The 19,879-nt window shown below is 44.6% G+C and overlaps 1 protein-coding gene across 1 annotated transcript in view; it reads right to left on the bottom strand.

Annotated features, from left to right (window-relative positions):
- ANO2 (anoctamin 2) overlaps positions 1–19,879 on the bottom strand; it is a 337,179-nt gene that overhangs the window by 167,831 nt on the left and 149,469 nt on the right. Inside the window, exons 11-12 of the mRNA XM_070788788.1 lie at positions 13,327–13,461; positions 4,061–4,221 (exon numbers count right to left, since the gene is read on the bottom strand). Coding sequence (XP_070644889.1) covers positions 4,061–4,221; positions 13,327–13,461 — 296 coding nt within the window. The remainder of the gene's footprint in view (positions 1–4,060; positions 4,222–13,326; positions 13,462–19,879) is intronic.

Raw genomic sequence — 19,879 nt, 5'->3', positions numbered from 1 at the left:
GTCCACAGGGTTGCAAAGAGTCAGACACGACTGAGTGACTAAGCACAGCATGGCACATAAGAGTAAATCTACCATATGACCCAGCAATCCCACTACTGGGCACGTACTCTGAGAAAACCACAATTCTGAAAGACACATGTGCCCCAATGTTCATTGCAGCACTGTATACAAAAGCCAGGACATGGAAGGAACCCAGATATTCATGGAGAGATAAATAGATAAAGAAGTTGTGATACATTTATGCAATGGAATATTACTCAGCATAAAAAGGAACACATTTGAGTCAGCTGTCGTGGGGTGGATAAACCTAGAGCCTTCTATGCAGAGTAAAGTAAGTCAGAAAGAAAAAACAAGTATCATATATTAACACATACACATGGAATCTAGAAAAATGGTACAGATGAACCACAAAGCTAGTGGAGGTGATGGAATTCCAGTTGAGCTATTCCAAATCCTAAAAGATGATGCTGTGAAAGTGCTGCACTCAATATGCCAGCAAATTTGGAAAACTCAGCAGTGGCCACAGGACTGGAAAAGGTCAGTTTTCATTCCAATCCCAAACAAAGGCAATGCCGAAGAATGCTCAAACTACCGCACAATTGCACTCATCTCACATGCTAGTAAAGTAATGCTCAAAATTCTCCAAGCCAGGCTTCAGCAATATGTGAACCGTGAACTTCCTGATGTTCAAGCTGGTTTTAGAAAAGGCAGAGGAACCAGAGATCAAATTGCCAACATCCGATGGATCATGGAAAAAGCAAGAGAGTTCCAGAAAGGCATATATTTCTGCTTTATTGACTATGCCAAAGCCTTTGACTGTGTGGATCACAATAAACTGTGGAAAATTCTTCAAGAGATGGGAATACCAGACCACCTGATCTGCCTCTTGAGAAATCTGTATGCAGGTCAGGAAGCAACAGTTAGAACTGGATATGGAACAACAGACTGGTTCCAAATAGGAAAAGGAGTACGTCAAGGCTGTATATTGTCACCCTGTTTATTTAACTTATATGCAGAGTACATCATGAGAAACGCTGGACTGGAAGAAACACAAGCTGGAATCAAGATTGCCAGGAGAAATATCAATAACCTCAGATATGCAGATGACACGACCCTTATGGCAGAAAGTGAAGAGGAACTCAAAAGCCTCTTGATGAAAGTGAAAGTGGAGAGTGAAAAAGTTGGCTTAAAGCTCAACATTCAGAAAACGAAGATCATGGCATCCGGTCCCATCACTTCATGGGAAATAGATGGGGAAATAGTGGAAACAGTGTCAGACTTTATTTTTCTGGGCTCCAAAATCACTGCAGATGGTGACTGCAGCCATGAAATTAAAAGACGCTTACTCCTTGGAAGGAAAGTTATGACCAACCTAGATAGCATATTCAAAAGCAGAGACATTACTTTGCCAACAAAGGTTCGTCTAGTCAAGGCTATGGTTTTTCCAGTGGTCATGTATGGATGTGAGAGTTGGACTGTGAAGAAGGCTGAGCGCCAAAGAATTGATGCTTTTGAACTGTGGTGTTGGAGAAGACTCTTGAGAGTCCCTTGGACTGCAAGGAGATCCAACCAGTCCATTCTGAAGGAGATCAGCCCTGGGATTTCTTTGGAAGGAATGATGCTAAAGCTGAAACTCCAGTCCTTTGGCCACCTCATGTGAAGAGTTGACTCATTGGAAAAGACTCTGATGCTGGGAGGGATTGGGGGCAGGAGGAGAAGGGGACGACAGAGGATAAGATGGCTGGATGGCATCACCGACCCGATGGACGTGAGTCTGAGTGAACTCCGGGAGTTGGTGATGGACAGGGAGGCCTGGCATGCTGTGATTCATGGGGTCGCAAAGAGTCGGACACGACTGAGCGACTGATCTGATCTGATCTGAACCTAGTAGAGCACGGACGTGTGGACACAGTGGGGGAGGTGAGGGTGGGACAGCCTGGGAGAGTGCACTGACACATACACAGTACCGTGTGTGAACCAGACAGCGGAGGGGAGCTGCTGTGCGGCAGGGGGCTCAGCTCGGGGCTCCCTGATGACCCAGAGGGCTGGGATCGGGCTGGGGGTGGAAGGAGTCTCGGGAGGGAAGGGATACACATATATAAAATTATGACTGATTTGCATTGTGTACAGCAGAAACCAACACAAAATTGTATAGCAATTTTCCATCAATTAAAAAATAAAGAAAATTGAAAAAAAAAGGAACCCCCCCAAAAAAAGAAAAAAACCAAGATGCTGTTTATGGACAAGAGGCACAGAGCCGCCTGAGACTGTTCAGGCCACAAGCTACAACTTCCCTCTGTCCCCCCCGACCCTTCCTGTGAACAATTCCAGAGCTACATGGCCATGGATACCGTGTCCTCTGACTCCCTGCCACTGTTCTGCAGGCTGACACTGCCACGTGGTCCTGGGCAGTGGCTTTTCTTCCTGGGAGAACAGAGGCTCCCCTGGATACCTCTGGAGGCTCTGGATACTAGGACTTCCCGGGTCACATGGGAATCTTTCCAGCCTGGTTCCATCTCCACCCATGTAGACAGGCGGAGGTCGCCGGGTCTGGGTCTAACAGCAGTTCTAGAAGAGACCTCCCTCTCCTGCACACAGTCCCAGGATGTGCGACTCACCACCCCATCCTAGCAGGTCCTCCAAGCCCCCTGGAGTCAGCAGTAAACCTAACCGCTTCAGCTGCTGGTCTGTGACCCGAAAGATGAGGGCCCACTCTGTGAGGATTAGACGACGGCAGATGGCTGCTCCCAACGGGCTGACACAGGGGCCCCTGCTCCCTTCTGTGATACCCGTGGGTATGTCTTCTTGGAAATGCTCAGTGACCACAGGGGTGGATATTCCAGTTTTTAAGACCAGAAGGGTGCATGTGTGTGTCTGTGTTTATGATCAGATGGCTGTGTCCCAGAGAAAGTTTATTACCCCAAGACTCTGGGCGGGGGTCGGGGCGGGGGCGAGGGGGGCGGGGAAGGGAGGAGGAGGAAATCGAAGGAACTATTTGTTCCTCCCTTCACAAATCCCTTTGGTGGGAAGATGGAAAACATCTCTCTGGCATTAAGTGAAATCTCTGCACTCTACACTTGCGGTGTCCTGGAAATTGCAACTGAACACAGAGATAGGAGATGAGTCTAGGCCCGCCTTTGCCCCCAGCTAACCCTGTGATCATGGCAGTCACCCCCTGACTCCAAGTGTGACACCAAATGACATCTGGGACTTGCACATCTTAGGAGATGTACGTGGAGGTGCCTATGAGTGTATCGCTGCTAAGTCGCTTCAGTCGTGTCTGACTCTGTGCGACCCCATAGATGGAAGCCCACCAGGGTCCCCCATCCCTGGGATTCTCCAGGCTAGAGTACTGGAGTGGGTTGCCATTTCCTTCTCCAATGTGTAAAAGTGAAAAGTGAAAGGGAAGTCGTTCAGTCGTGTCCGACTCTTAGCGACCCCATGGACTGCAGCCTACCAGGCTCCGCTGTCCACAGGATTTTCCATTTCAAAGCATGCATGGGTTCAATTTCCAAACAAATCCTATATGAGATTAATGTAAGATTACTCCATCTCTTATATACATATATATATATATATGCATGTGTGTGTGTAAAATAAAGCCTCGGAGGATATTCTTAGTTCTAGTCCCATGTATGAGTAAAGGAGAGAAATCTATTGTCCCTAAAATGCTTCTTAAAATATAAGGACTAGGGGCTTCTGTAGTGGCTCAGTAATAAAAAAAATCTGCCTGCCAATGCAGGGGACACGGGTTCAATCCCGGGTATGAGAAGATCCCACATGCCACAGAGCAACTAGGTCCATGCACAGCCACTAAGCCTGTGCTCCAGAGCCCAGCAGGTGCAAGCCCATGAGCCCGAGAGCTTGTGCTCCACACCAGGAGAGTAGCCCCCACCCACCACAGCGAGAGAAAAGCCCGCGCAGCCATGAAGACCCGGAGCAACCAAATAAGTAAATAAAAGTTTTACTAAAGATATAAGGATTAAAGAATATTGGCTTTGGTCCCTGCACCCGTCTGAAGGTGCCCTGCACAGAAGCCAGCCTCATGGTGATGACTTACCCCACAGAGCCATGAAGATGGAGAAGAAGACAGTGGCAGGGTTGTCAAACAGGTGGCTGGCCCGCGCTGTCCCACAGGCCGAGCTGAGGTTCCAGTAGTCACAGGACGTGTCGCAAAGGGGACACATGGTGAAGGCGTTCTGCTGGTCACACATCTCCTTGCTGCAGGAGACAGAGGCTGTGGGGTCACAGGGCTCCAAGCAGGACCCTCCCTAAGTCCATCACCCCCAAAACCCCTCCCACTTGGAACTCCCTGGCTGCTTCAGTAACTCCGTCAACAAGGCATATGAGATCAGAGCTGGGCTTGGATTCTTCCCCTTGGGAGTACTGTTTTTAGTATCTTGTCTTTAAAACTGGGTGAGCAGATGAACAGATAAAGAAGATGTGGTACATATGTACAATGGAATATTACTCGGCCATGAAAAGGAATAAAATTGGGTCATTTGTAGTGATGTGGCTGGACCTAGAGTCCATCAAACAGAGCAAAGCAAGTCAGAAAACAACAAATGCCATATATTAACGCATAGATATAGAATCTAGAAAAATGATACAGATGAACCTATTTGTGGGGAAAGAATGGAGACACGGACTTAGAGAACGGACTTATGGACCCAGGAGGGGAAGGAGAGGGTGGGACAAATTGACAGAGCAGCACTGACTTATAGACCCTACCATGTATGAAGAGACCCAGAGGGAAGCTGCCACACAGCACAGGGAGCTCAGCTCAGCACTCTGTGATGACCTACAGGGGTGGGATGGGAGCAGGGGGTGGAAGGGAGAAGCTCAAGAGGGAGGGGATATATGTCTACATATAGCTGATCCCAGAGAAGGCAATGGCACCCCACTCCAGTACTCTTGCCTGGAAAATCCCATGGACGGTAGGCTGCAGTCCATGGGGTCGCTACGAGTCGGACACGACTGAGCGACTTCAATTCCACTTTTCACTTTCATGCATTGGAGAAGGAAATGGCAACCCACTCCAGTGTTCTTGCCTGGAGAATCCCAGGGACGGGGGAGCCTGGTGGGCTGCCGTCTGTGGGGTCGCACAGAGTCAGACACGACTGAAGTGACTTAGCAGTAGCAGCAGCAGCTGATCCACATTGTTGTACAGCAGAAACTAACACAACATTGTAAAGCAATTATACTCTAGTGGAAAAAAATAAATTAAAAAAAAAATAGATGGGCTACCTTCGGAGGTATGGAAGCCATCACTATACGTGAACCAACAAAAGTGAGTGACCACATATCAGTTATGCTGTGCATTGGATGGTACCATACAAAAGAGTGAAAGTGTTAATTGCTCAGTTGTGTCCGGCTCTTTGCGACCCCATGGACTGTAGCCCGTCAGGCTCCTCTGTCCATGGGGTTCTCCAGACAAGAATACTAGAGTGGGTAGCTGTTCCCTTCTCCAGGGAATCTTCCCAATCCAGAAATTGAACCCAGGTATCCCACATTGTAGGTGGATTTTTTACCAGCTGAGCCACCAGGGAAGCCCAGTGCTGTATAAAGTCCCATCCAAAGGTGCTGAGTCTATGGGGCTGATGGTTTGTGAATAAGTCACTCATCAGAGGTCAGAGTCTATCGTCCTCATTCAAGCACGAGCTACCTCATTAGTGTATTAGGATGGTCACACGGAGGAATCAACATGAGTATACCATTCGACCAGCACAAGGTCTTCCTCCTGGAAGAAGTCATGCAAAGATGAGTGGAGTCAGGAGGGAGGAAGCCCAACTTCTAAGTGAATCAACCATGTGACTGTTTGGAGAAGACAGATTAGTAACCTCAACTTAATAAGAATTATCCTAACCACAAAATGGGATGTGAGAGGCTGGAAGAATAAGGTGTGTATTAGTTGCTCAGTTGTGTCCAACTCTTTGTGATCTCATGATCACAAAGATTAGTTGCTCAGTTGTGTCCAACTCTCTGTGATCTCACCGCAGCCCTCCAGGTTCCTCTGGAATGGAACCTGGGCAAGAATTCTCCATGGAGTTCTCCAGGCAAGAATACTGGAGTAGACTGCCATTCCCTTCTCCAGGAGATCTTCCCAACCTAGGGATCGAATCCAGGTCTCCTGTGTTGCAAGCAGATTCTTTACCTTCTGAGCCACCAGGGAAGTCCAGGGAAGCCACCAGGGAAGAATAGGGTAAATTCTCCCAAAGTCTAGATTCCAAGAATCCAAGAGAACAAAGCATGAGTCAAATAAACATCACCTCTATTCTCACCTCTTTTCAGTATATTTCTCTTTACTGGACTTATGCATATATTTGAAATTCCATTCACTTGGGTGGATCAGCTGGACCCAGTAACTTCAGGCTCGTCAGGTGCTTGCAAATAAGAACCGAGGATTTCTCAGCCCCAACTGGTTTCCCCAGTAACCCTCCACATTGCAGTCTGGTAGGAAAATGAATGAACTCATCACTCCGGTGTGTGATATTTGCCCTCGGGGATGAGTAGATGGCTAAGCTCATCACTTTGGGGAAAAGGGTGGAGAACTAGAGATTTCACGAAAAGAAAGCACTGGCTGTTCTCACAGAGCAGCTGGAGGAGACCCCATGATGGGGAGGCAGGGATCACAGGCTGAAACCACAGCTGGGTTTTCTCCACAAAGAGGCAGCAGAGGGCACTACCGAGCACAGTACAGCTGGCTGAGGGAGCTGGTACCCCGGTGCCTGAGCCAAGGGCTTAGATAAAACCCAGAAGCCGGCTGGATGCCTGTGTTTAGCTTCCATCGCTAAGCAGTCAAAGGTTTCACCGAGGGCTGTCGTTGACTGTCAAGTCCCAGCTCTCAGGCTTGTTTTTAATGAGCCTCGGCAGGGAAAGTCCTTTTGTGTGAGAGAATGGAAACTCCGGGTCTCAGGATAAATCCCAGCTCCTCCACAGACTTGGTGCTGAGCACTCCACTGGCAACTGTCAAGATCGGTGACTCACTCACATCGACAATATTAAATAGTAATTTCTTAATAGTAAGTTCAGCCACACTGACTTCACCTGGGCATGTGTTTATTGGTAACTGGAGAGCAGGACTGAAGTCTTCTGGGCCAGACATGTGATGGCTGCCTGGTAGAGGAGCTGGTGCTTTTAGGAGGAGAGTACCAATTAGAAAACAGATTCACACAGAAAACTTGTCAGTTTGCACAAAGTCTAGCAAACAGCTTTGCTTCTAAAGTGTCTGTTCAGTCATTAAGTCGATCCAACTCTTTGTAACTCCATGGACTGCAGCATGCCAGGCTTCCCTATACTTCAATACCTTCCAGAATTTGTTCAGATTCATCACCAATCAACCATCTCACCCTCTGCTGCCCCCTTCTCCCCCTGCCTTCACTCTTTCCCAGCATCAAGGTCTTTTCCAATGAGTTGGCTCTTCGAATTAGGTGGTCAAAGTAGTGGAGCTTCAGCTTCAGCATCAGTCCTTCCAATGAATATTCAGGGTTGATTTCCTTTAGGATTGACTGGTTTGATCTTGCTGTCTAAGGGACTCTCAAGAGTCTTCTCCATCACCACAGTCCAAAAACATCAATTCTTGGGTGCTCAGCCGCCTTTATGGCCAACTCACATCCATATACGACTACCAGAAAAACCAGGACAGTAGCGGTTTTGTCCCTAAATCGTGTCTGACTCTTGTGACCCTGTGGACTGTAGCCTGCTAGGCCTCTCTGTCCATGGGATTCTCCAGGCAGGAATAATGTAGAGAATTGCCATTTCCTTCTCCAGGGGATCTTCCTGACCCAGGAATTGAACCCGAGTCTCCTGCATTGCAGGCAGATTCTTTATGGACTGAGCTATGAGGGAAGCCCTCCGGAAAAACCATAGCTGCTACTTTACAGACCTTTGTCGGCAAAGTGATATCTCTGCTTTTTAATACACTGTCCAGGTTTGTCACGGTTTTTCTTCCAAGGAGCGTGTCTTTTATTTTCATGACTACAGTCACTATTCGCAGTGATTTTGGAGCCCAAGAAAATAAAATCTGCCACTGCTTTGTCATGGAGATTCTTTACATATATACAGGGAGACACATAATCCTAGAAAATCTAATCTCAATCAAAACTAGTCCATGCTAAAAGGTCAGGGGAAAAAAAAATATTAGCACCACCTTAGTACAGAGTACTTTGAAATGTGAATGCTGTGTACATACATGGTTTTAAAATTAGAATACAGTCAACTGACAATCATTTGTATGAAATGGCAGCCATGGTAGCATGGACAGTCCCACATCATTTAGGTTTGAAGTCAGAATGCTCTGCATGCATTGGGTTGGATATTTTTTGTTGCATCTTTGGAGTTTTTTGATGCAAGCAATTGGAAGAGGATTCTGGAGAAATTCTGCCTTAGGATGACATTAAAGGACTTTGTAGTCTCTGAGACAAGCTGAAAAAGGGGGAGACGCCCCGAGAACTGAAGTCAGGGCTGGGTCATTCACTAAAGTCAGGGCTGGGTCATTCACTAGCTGCATCATCCAGATTCTTAGTTAGAAGCCACAGTGGCTATAAATCCAATGACATGTTTCTTCAACCGATCATGTTCTCTCGGACACAGAAGAAGGTTGATGAATGGCTTGACCATCAGGTGAACCAAGACCCTGGAGTGGGTGGTGTTCTCAATGAGTGACCCACTGCTCACAATTCAAGTGACATACAGGGCTCTACTAGCCACAAAGGGAGGCAATTATTCAAGAAATTCAGACAGAACATCTGCTATTAAGATCTCAGCTCTAAAGTAACCAGTTTTTCTTTAAAATATGGTTTAGATTAATCACCTTTAAAAAAAAAAATGCTCCAGTCTTTCCTATGCATGTAAGCAAATGGGGAACAAATGGAACCAACCCCTTGCTAAGCAGACGAAGGTTCTATAGACATATCTTGCACATATGGAAATACTATTAAGTGAAGCATGTGACTCACATATCAAAGTTATCGGTGATAAAAGGTACCATTTAAAGTTCCACACAATGTAACTTTCCTGGTTTTGATGCTGGACTGTGGCTTTTAAAACATAATCATTGGGGGAAACTGGATGAAGGGCACATTGGGCCCCTCTGCACTCTCTTTACTGTTTCCAGTGAATCTATACGGTTCTCAGAATAAAACATTTTTTTAAAAGTGATACACAGATACTAAATGCCAGGCCTAATGCCCAAAGTGGAGACCTTTAAAATAATCCCAGGAAGGGTGAAAGCTTATAATCGCTTAGGAGTGGCTGGGAGGACAGGGAAGCCTGGCGTCCTGCAGTTCATGGGTCCGCGAAGAGTCGGACATGACTTGGCACCTAAACAACAGCCAGACAACAAGGAGCGGCTGATAGACACAAACCCTCGAAGGGTGTGAATTTGTCTGGATTCTGTATTGGGATTTAGAGGCTGTGCTTTTATTGACAAGGAGTGGTACGGATTGTTTGTGAGTGTTCATCAGGCATAGAGCTTGGACTTCTGATAGATATACAATTATGACTGAGGAGCAGCTCTCAAAAACTACTTCATGATATGCTTGACTTTTTCTATTTACACCTTCCTGATTGGCCATACCTTATTCTGAGTCTGAAAAACTGAGAATCAAAATTTCAAATTTTACAGCAGCCAATTTTACACATTTTCATTTCGGAAAGTTGAAAAAGTTCAAAAGACTCCACTATGCAAATAAAGACATACACTGTATCCATAAACACACTTATATCACTAAATTAAATGTCATGAAACAATTCTGATACTTCCTTCTTGTGATGAATACTAAAATTATATTTCATTCTACTCTATATTATCTTAATCTTTGTTGTTCACTCACTCAGTCATATCCGCCGACTCTTTGTGACTCCATGGACTATATCACGCCAGGCTTCCCTGTCCCTCACTAACTCCTGGAGGTTGCTCAAAGTCATGTCCATTGAGTCAGTGATGCCATCCAACCATCTCATCCTCTGTCACCCCCTTATCCTTCTGCCTTTGATCTTTCCCAGCATCAGGGTCTTTCCCAGTGAGTCAGCTCTTCACATCAGGTGGCCAAAGTACTGGAGCTTCCGCTTCAGCATCAGTCCTTCCAATGAATCTTCAGGGTTGATTTCCTTTAGTCTTATTCTACTGCATTTTCAGAAACACGTATTTATTTGCTTGGCTACACCGGGTCATAGTTGTGGCACGCAGGACCTTTTAGTCGCCGTATGTGAACTCTTATCTGCAACATGTAGGATCTAGTTCCCAAACCAGGGATCAAATCCAGTCCCCCTGTACTGGGAGATTGGAGTCTTAGCCACTGGATCACCAGGGAAGACCCTTATTCTAGTTCATTTAAAAGATAACCATTAAATTGATTCTATAATCCACTAATGGACTGCTATCCATAGTTGATAAAACATCACACACCCGACAGGCATTGTGATGTATCTGCAATGATGATGATCTCATTGTACAAGCACACACCTGCACACATACGAGAGCCCCACCGTGTGTGTAGGCACACGCCTTTGTAGCGTGTGTAGACCATGGTTCCCATGTGGGGGTTCCCATGTGGGGAACCAGGGCACGAGTCTCAAGTCCTGATATCAACCAGCACGTGGACTCTCTGCCCGCCGAGCTGTTGGTCCTCAGGGCATGGGATGAGTCCTCCAGTTTGGACCAACCTGAGACCCCAATCCCCAGCCATCATAATGGGGCAACGGAGCTGTGTTCTCTGAGAAGGCACCAGGAGGGGCCAACTAGAGCTCCTGGGCTGCCAAGGAGGGTCAGAGCCCTGGGGAAGACGCCACAGATGACTGGGGAAAGCAAAGGCTTGGAGTAGGAGGCATGTGCCTGTGAACTCAGTTGCTTAATTATGCCTGACTCTTTCCAACCCCATGAACTGTAGCCCACCAGGCTCCTCTGCCCATGGGGTTTCTCAGGCAAGAATACTGGAGTGTTGTAACCATTTCCTACTCCAGGGGATCTTCCCAATCCAGAGACTGAAATTGCATTTCCTGAGTCTCCTGCATCGGCAGGTGGGTTCTTTACCACTGAGTCACCTGGAAAGCCAGGAAGCAACAGAGGTCAAATCTCAACTATGGTGGACTTCCCTGGCAGTTCAGTGGTTGAGACTCCACGCTTCCACTACAGGGGCTGTGGGTTCGATCCCTGGTCAAGGAACTAAGATTCCATATGCCGAGGGGCATGGGTAAAAAATAAATGAATAAAACATCAATGTGATTTCACTGATCTGGGTTAGAACCAGGGGCTAATTTTAAAAAAATCCCAACCCTGTCAACCATTACTTGCTGAAGTTGGACAAGTTAGGTGACGCTGCCTCTCCATGGAGACCATGTCTCCATTTCTCTGAGGTGAGAATAAGAACACCTATTGCTGACAACATCAATCGCTTCAGTATCGAAGACACAGCACATAAAAACCATCCAGCACTGGTACAACTCACACTAGGAATGCAGTGTGTGTTCCTTCTTCCTTTGGACTTCCCAAGTGGCTCCGTGGTAAAGAATCTGCCTGCCAGTGCAGGAGATATGGGTTTCATCCCCAGGTCGGAAAGATTCCCTGGAGTAGGAAATGGCAACCCACTCCAGTATTCTTGCCTGGAGAATTCCATGGACAGAGGAGTCTGGTGGGCTACAGTCCATGGGGTTGGAAAGAGTCAGATATGACTGAGCACGTGCGTACACACACACACCTTCTTCCTTTATGCTGTGGACGGCAGAGCCCTGAAAACATAGCTCAAAGGTCCCAGAATTCCAGTCAAGAATCCTGGATGGATGATGACAGGGTTCTATACACAAAAATATTCAAATCCTTGTGCTTATACTAAGGTATTTAGCTTTATTCTAACTACATACATGTCATCGCCAGTTTTGCTAATTCGCAAGAGCTTTTCTACAGAGTGACACAGAGGCCAGAGCCACCTGGTTCTTACCACTTACCACGCTATCTTCAAACAGCCCAGCTCTCCCTGTTTCTTCAGGAGGTCCTGACTTCCCCATCACCACCCCTCACTGCAGTGGACACCTCCAGGCTGCCCAGTGCCCCCATCCCCCGGGCTATTGAAGGAGAATCCCCATGGCAAGGTGTCAGCCTGCCCCCCCAGCCCAGACATGATCAGCTGGTCGACAGCCTTCACTTAGGCCAAAAAGAGTCAACAGGACTTTTTCACTTAGGATCAATCACATATAAAGCTCTTAAAATGTGACACCCCGTGAGCTACTAGCAGCAACATTCACATCCTATGGAGAAACTCTGTAGTGAAACAAGAAATACCTGAAAGAATCAGAGACAGCCAGTAAATAGAAGGAATCCTTATTTCCATGGTCTTTGGGTGAGCCACATGCCAGCCACGGGCTCCACTGAGGCCTCCCCACCGAACCTTGAGGATAAATTCCCTTTTTTGCTTATGCTAGTTCCCATGCGTTTCTATCACTTGCAACTGCAAGAGTATTAAAACACACAAATGATGCTTCAGTTTGCCAGGACAGTTCTGGAGGTGCCAAGAGCTTTAAATTCTAAACATTGGCTAAGTGTCTCTTCTGTCCCCTGTACTCTATTTCTGCTTATGTTGGTTCATTCAAGAATTGTTTATGAATACTTTGCTGGGTGCCAGACACTGTCTCCTTTAATCCTCAGGATACCACCATGAGGCAGGTGTTAGTATTGCCATTTCACAGCCGAAGAAATGGAAAGTCAGGGAGCAAGGTACCCCATTTCAAGGCTAATATGTAAAACAGTCCACCTTAAAGGATGTTCTTCTGTTGAGTGTCTATTTTTTTTGTAGGATCTCTCTTCCTCATCAGGACCAGCCTTTGTTCCATCTCTTGGATCTCCAAGAGCCCCCTGTCACCTCCTGCAGTCTCTGACTCCCAGAGCCAGGGCTGAGGTGTTCTCCACTCATAGCATTTTATTCCAGCAGTATCTGGCCACATAGATGCCATCTTTACCCAACACCATTCAACACTTGCTGCCTTGGTCTGTGTGGGAAATGAGAGAAAAATGCCACAAAAGTGAGGGGAAAAAAGCTTTTCGCAGGCCTGGTTTCTTTTCTCACCAGTTATCTTCCACCTGCCCAATCAGACCCTGGTCCCGGAGAAGAGTTTGACCAGGAAAGGAAGTGGCCACAATCAGCGTGGCTCTGAGCCCTTCGCAGAATCCGATGCTCCCCACTCTCTCAGGAGAGAAGGAAGGGAAGTGGGAAGGAGGACACAGAGTGGGCTCTGGAGGGATACGTGTGAAATGTACGATGTCCCCGAAACTGGGATGACACTCTGAACGACTGACACGTGGGAACTGAGCCTTCGCCTTTAACGTCAGCTCACCTGGGAATATCTTCTTCGATGGTTGCACATCCGTAAAGAAACACGATGATCCCGATGACAGACGACGGGATGAGGAAGGATGTATATAATCCCAGCCAGGCAAAATATAGTCCGATCTTTTCTCCAAAATACTTTCTGGAAAAAGAAGGAAATGAAACATACATTAAGAACATCATGGACTTTCCTTCTTTCTGTTTGCTTTAAACCTGACAAAGGGTCAGCACAAATGGAAAGGGACGGAAGTTATCTGGGGAAGCTGGGGGGGTGGGGGGTGGACCTCAGCACAAGGAGTCAACAACTGGTCTTTTCTGAAATGAATCGCATTCCATTAGAATCGCATATGCACACCTGTTCATGGAAAGAAGTTGCACAAAGGAATCCAGCCCTAACAGCAAACTGAGAATATGTCATATATTTTGACATCTTTACCAGACACACATGAATAACATCAGAATTTCATGAGTGCCATAGCACTCAACCCACAGAAAAACACACCTTTTTGAAACTGCTTATTTGGATAAAATACACAAATTCGGGGGCATACATCCTGATGTATGGGCTTCCCTGGTGGTTCAGACAGTAAAGAATCTGCCTGCAATGCAGGAGACCTGGGTTCAATCCCTAGGTTGGGAAGATCCTCTGGAGAAGGGCATGGCAACCCACTCCAGTATTCTTGCCTGGAGAATCCCAAGGACAGGGGAGCCTAGTGGCCTTCAGTCCATGGGGTCACAAAGAGTCAAATATGACTGAGCAACTAACACACACAGACACACAAACACACACACACACACACACACACTGATGTATACAAACCAATATAAATACAGTCATAGAAAAATAACTGGAAGAAATTAGGTAAAATATGGATCATAGTGTCTTTGGCTGATGGGACTATGGGTGGTTTTTTATTGCTTTATTTTTTTATCTTTCTGCATTTTTTAACTCTCTATTTTTTCATGAATTCCTTTTTATAAAAAGTGGTTTCTTTTTGAAAGAAAAGGTACTTTCCATATCTTTTTGTTTCCCAGATCACACGGTTAATAAATGACCACATTCAGTCTCTAAAAGGGGGTTTTCCCTTAGATGAGTATTGATTATGGATGCTTGATGAGAAAAACACAATCCACAGAGGAGAAGTATATTTCATTTCTTAGGAGCCTCTGACATAAAACACAGGAGGGAAATAGGAGCTCAGCTCACCTTTTGATCTAAGGACTAGAGAGTAAAGGGAACAAATAAAACTTATTTATCGACCACCAGAGCACTGCTTCCACTTAGGATGTAGACAACTGCCAGGAAATGTAGGTTTCATCCTAACGATAAAAGAAAGCGAGATAACCTGTGAATCAAAATTTTTCGTGAGCCCATTAGAAAGTAGAGGTTGCAAGATAACCAGATGAGCCACACTTTTTTAAAATGACAAGCTCCTTCAAGGAAAAATGGACTCACAACAGTTCTGTTGAGCATGAGACAGAAAGGCAGTCCCATAAAGTGAGTAGGAAGAAACAGCTAAAAAAATTTAAGCTGGAAGCTGAGCGGAGGTCAGCGTGACATATTGAATAACTGGGCACTCCAGACACAAGAGGAGATTGTACTCATTCACAAGATCCTATGGGAAGACCACCAGGTTTCTCATGAGAAGGACTGTAGACAATGTAGGAGCCAGAGAGAGCCCCCTCAGATGCATACAGGCAAGAAAGCCCACCCATCTCCCTGAACCATCTTTCTTTTAAACCAAAAGCCTCAAGCACAGGGTAACAAAAATCAGCAGTCTAACGCCGGTGAGGGGCAAGAGAGAGACCCCATGGGGCAAAGTGCTGAAAGGGAACCATGAGGACCAATTTCCAGTGGCCTACAACGGATGTGAGAGTTGGACCATAAAGAAGGCTGAGCACCGAAGAACTGATGCTTTCAAACTGGGATGCCGGAGAAGACTTTTGAGAGTCCCTTGGACAGCAAGGAGATCCAACCAGTCAATCCTAAGGAAAAATCAACCCTAAATATTTCATTGGAAGGTCTGATGCTGAAGTTGAAGCTCCAATACTCTGGCCACCTGATGTGAAGAGCCAACTCATTGGAAAAGAGCTGACTCGTGCTGAGTAAGATTGAGGACAAGAGGAGAAGTGGGCGACAGAGGATAAGATGGTTAGATAGCATCACTGACTCAATGGACATGAGTTGGAGCAAACTCAAGGAGATAGTGAAGGAGTTGATGGGGGTGCTGCTGTTCATGGGGTCGCAGAGAGTCGGACACGGCTTGGTGATGGAACACTGACAACAACCCCCAGGAAGCAGTCACAGGATCCCACCACTGAAGGGATCTGAAGTCTGTAGTGTGCTGGGTGACTCCAGCAGCAATGACATCCAAAGCCACCTCCACCTCTGACTGGCCTGACCCCACTCCCCTACTAAAGGCCTGACAGAGAGGCACAAGCCCATTCCTGGGCATAAATACCACGTACTTCAGTCTCTACTGTCCTTTAAAACACAGTGTCCAGAATTGAGAAAAAAAAAATCTTGAGAGGGACTTCCTTGGTGGTCCAGCCATTAAAAATCCACATTCCTAATGCAGAGGGCTTGGGTTCGACCCCTGGTCAGGGAACTAGAGCATACATGTTGCAACTAAGACCTGGAGCAGCCAAATAAATAAAAATAGATGAATGTTGTTTTGTTTTTTTTTAAGCTTGAGAAACATGAAAAATGTACTGTCAAGAAATGAGGAAATCAATAAAACCAAAGTTGATCTAGATGCCATAAATATACAGGGATTTTCTCCCTTTCTCTTTTTCTTTTTTTTTTTTTTTTTGATGTGAACAATTTTTAAAGTTTTATTAAATTTGTGATAATATTGCTTCTGTTGTATGTTTTGATTTTTGCCCATGAGGCCTATGGGATCTTAAGTCCCCAACCAGGGATTGAACCCACACCCCCTTCAATGGAAGGTGAAATCTTAACCTCTGGACCACCAGGGATGTCCCATACAGGGACTTTAAAATAATTATAATAATACACTAAGGAAGACTCTAATACAAAAGAGAAAATTGGGAATTTCCACAGAGAGACAGAAACACAAGAGTGTAACATGGAAATACTAGAGCAAAAATACTTTATCAGATATGAAAAAGGTCTTCATTAGAGTGTCTTAGAAGGTGACTGAATGCAGCTGAGGAAAGACTCAATAAACTTGCACATAAGTCAATGAATACTATCCAAACTAAGATACAAAGACTAAAGAAGAAAATAGAATCTATCAATCAAGGGCTACGGGCAGTATCAAAGAAGGTATCATATATGTAACTGATGTCCCAGAGGAGTAAGAGACACAGGATAGAAGGAATATCTGCATGGATTATGATTAATAATCCATGAGGTCATGTCTGACTCTTTGCGACCCCATGGACTGTAGCCTATCAGGCTCTTCCGTCCATGGGATTTTCCAGGCAAGAGTGCTGGAGTGGATAGCCATTTCCTTCTCCAGGGGATCCTCCTGACCCAGGAATCGAACCCAGGTCTCCCACATTGCAGGCAGATGCTTTACCGTCTGAGCCACCAGGGAAGCCCAATCATTTTCCAAAATTAATCAAAATTAACAAAACAGATCTAAGAACTCCAAGGAACCCCAAGCAAACAGGTCAAAAAATAAAAATAAAACCTCACACACTTAGACACATCATAATCAAACTTCTGAAAAGCAAAGATAGGAAAAAAGAAACCTCTAAGTTGGAGTGGTACTGCGTGCATGCTAAGTTGCTTCAGTCGTGTCCGACTCTTTGCGACCCTATGGACTGTAGCCCGCCAGGCTTCTCTGTCCATGGAGATTCTCCAGGCAAGAATACTGGAGTGGGTTGCCATGCCCTTCTCTAGGGGATCTTCCTGACCCAGGGATTGAACCCATGTATCCTATGGCTCCTGCACTGCAGGCAGATTCTTTACTGCTGAGCCACCAGGGAAGAATACTGGAGGGGCAGGGGTGGGAGGAATGAGGAAAGGAGGGTATTAGGTACAAAGGAACAAAGGTGAGATTTATAGACAATTTCTTGGCAGAAACTATGCAAGCCATAGGATAAGAGAGTGGCAACGTTAAAGTAAGGAATGAAAAAAAAAAACCAGTCAATCCAGAATACTATACAGAAAGAAAGTGGCTTTCAAAAGTGAGACAAAATAAAGACTATTTCAGCAAGCCAAAGCTGAGGGAATTCACTTCCAATAGATCTGCACAACCAGAAATGTGAAAGGAAGTTCTTTAGTTAAAAATCTAGATATACTGATCTTTCATGTGAGAGTGCCAGAAATACTAAAAAATAATGGTAAATATAAAGACATTTTTCTTATTTTTTATCTTTTTAAAAGGTAATTCACTGTCTAAAGTATCATTCTCAATGGGGGCAAAATTGTCTCCAAGGGGACAAAATTGGTTCTTTGGAAGCCGAAAACTAACTTAGTTATTACAGTTATTTGTAAGGCCTCCAGAAGGCCAAAGATCATAAACTGATGTATAGTACATCTGTAGTATTTTAACCATGAAGAGGAAATTCAGGAAAAAAATAGTGTCTACAAAGTGCCTTAGGGAAGAAACAATGCGGAAAAAAAAGTTTGAGAAACATTGGCATAGAACAAAACCAGTTACAACATTTTGTGGTGTTCACAATAGACATTAAAATGAAATGTATGTAGTAGTAGCACAAAATGTAGGAAGGAGGAAACTGAGGGAGGAAACTGAAGTATGCTGTGTAAGGTTCTTATGCTCTACGTGAAGTAGTATATATTATTTGAAATAAAAATATGATACATTAATGATGTATTTTGTAAACCCTGGAGCAACCACTAAGTTTTTTAAATGGCTGATACTGGAGATGAAATGAAATTATAAGATTTCAAAAGAGGGCATGAAAAGAGGAAAAACAGGAAAAAAGAACAAACAGCACAAGTAGAAACAAATAGTGATATGGTAGATTTAAAATACAAATACATAAATGATTACATTAAATATAAATGTATAAGAAGCCCACATGAAATATAAGGGCGTTTACAGAATGAAAGCGAAGGAATGGAAAAAGACATACCATGCCAATACTAATGAAAAGAAGGCTGAAGTATAAAAGGGATGATCGAATAATGATAAAGTTATCAATTCATTAAGAAGACCAAATAAACCTAAATATTGATACATACAATAAAATACCTATGTCCAACGCGTACATCAAAATACATGCAATAAAAACTGAGAACTACGGATTTCCCTAACGGTTCAGTGGTTAAGACTTCACCTTTCAATGCAGGGGCTGCAGATTCAATCTTTGGTCAGGGAGCTAAGATTCCTTGTGCCCCTCAGCCAAAAAGCCAAAACAAAAAACAGGAGCAATATTGTAACAAATTCCAGAATGACTTAAAAATTGGTCCATAACAACAAAAACTGAAGAAAAAAAAAAAGCTGATAGAATTGAACTAGAAGGATGAATACATATATCTTCCTGTATAAATAAGGGACTTCAACACTTCTCTTTAGTAGTTGACAGAGCAAGTACCAAAAAAAGCAATAAGGATACAACAGGCACTTCCAACCAACTTGACCAAACTGATATCTATATAACACACCATCAGACAACAACAGAAAACACACTCTTCGTAATACATTGTCACCAAGAACCATATTTTGAATCGTGAAGCAAATCTAACCAATTTTTAAAAAATGAAATAGTAAAAATGTCTTACTATGAACACAACTAAATTAAACAGCAGAAAGATGTCTGGAAAAATCCCCAAATATTTGGAAATTAAACAATATCTTTCTATGTAACCCAGGGGTCAAAGAAGAAATCACAAAAGAAATGAGAAAATACTTTTGACTGAGTGAAAATAAAAACACACATATCAAAATTTGTGGGATGCCATTACACTTAGAATGCCAGTAATACTTAGAAATTTAGAGCATTGAATATTTGGTGCTATAATAAAATAAGAAAGTTGTTTTTAAGTTCATCCAGAATTGTCTTATTGAAGAATAGTTGATTTACAATGTTGTTTTAGTTTCAGGTGTACAGCAAAGTGATTCACACGTGTGTGTGTGTGTGTGTGTGTGTGTGTGTGTGCGCGTGCTAAGTCGCTTCAGTTGTGTCTGACTCTCTGTGACCCTGTGGGTTGTAGCCAGCCAGGCCCCTCTGTCCATGAGATTCTCAGGCAACAATACTGGAGTGGGTTGCCATTTCCTTCTCCAGGGGATCTTCCAGACCCAGGGATCGAACGAGCGTCTCTTATGTCTCTGCATTGGCAGGTGGGTTCTTTACCACTAGCGCCACCTGGGAAGCTCAGCACTGTTTATAACACCCCCAAAACCGGGAACCACCCAGATGGCCCTAAGCAAGAGAGTGGATAAATATGTTCTGACACATTTGCCCCAAAGAATATTATACAACAAGGAGAATGGACAAAACATAAGAGCACACAACAACATGGACAACACACCCTCTGAACAAAAGAAGACAGGTCCACAAAAATTATTATCAGTATAATTCCATTTCTTTAAAGTTCAAAAGCAAAATAACTGTGTTAAATG

The sequence above is a fragment of the Bos indicus genome, chromosome 5 (assembly GCF_029378745.1).
Source record: "Bos indicus isolate NIAB-ARS_2022 breed Sahiwal x Tharparkar chromosome 5, NIAB-ARS_B.indTharparkar_mat_pri_1.0, whole genome shotgun sequence".
Lineage (NCBI taxonomy): Eukaryota > Metazoa > Chordata > Mammalia > Artiodactyla > Bovidae > Bos > Bos indicus.
Note: the sequence above shows the minus strand (reverse complement) of the source record. Positions and strands in the feature narration are given on the sequence as shown.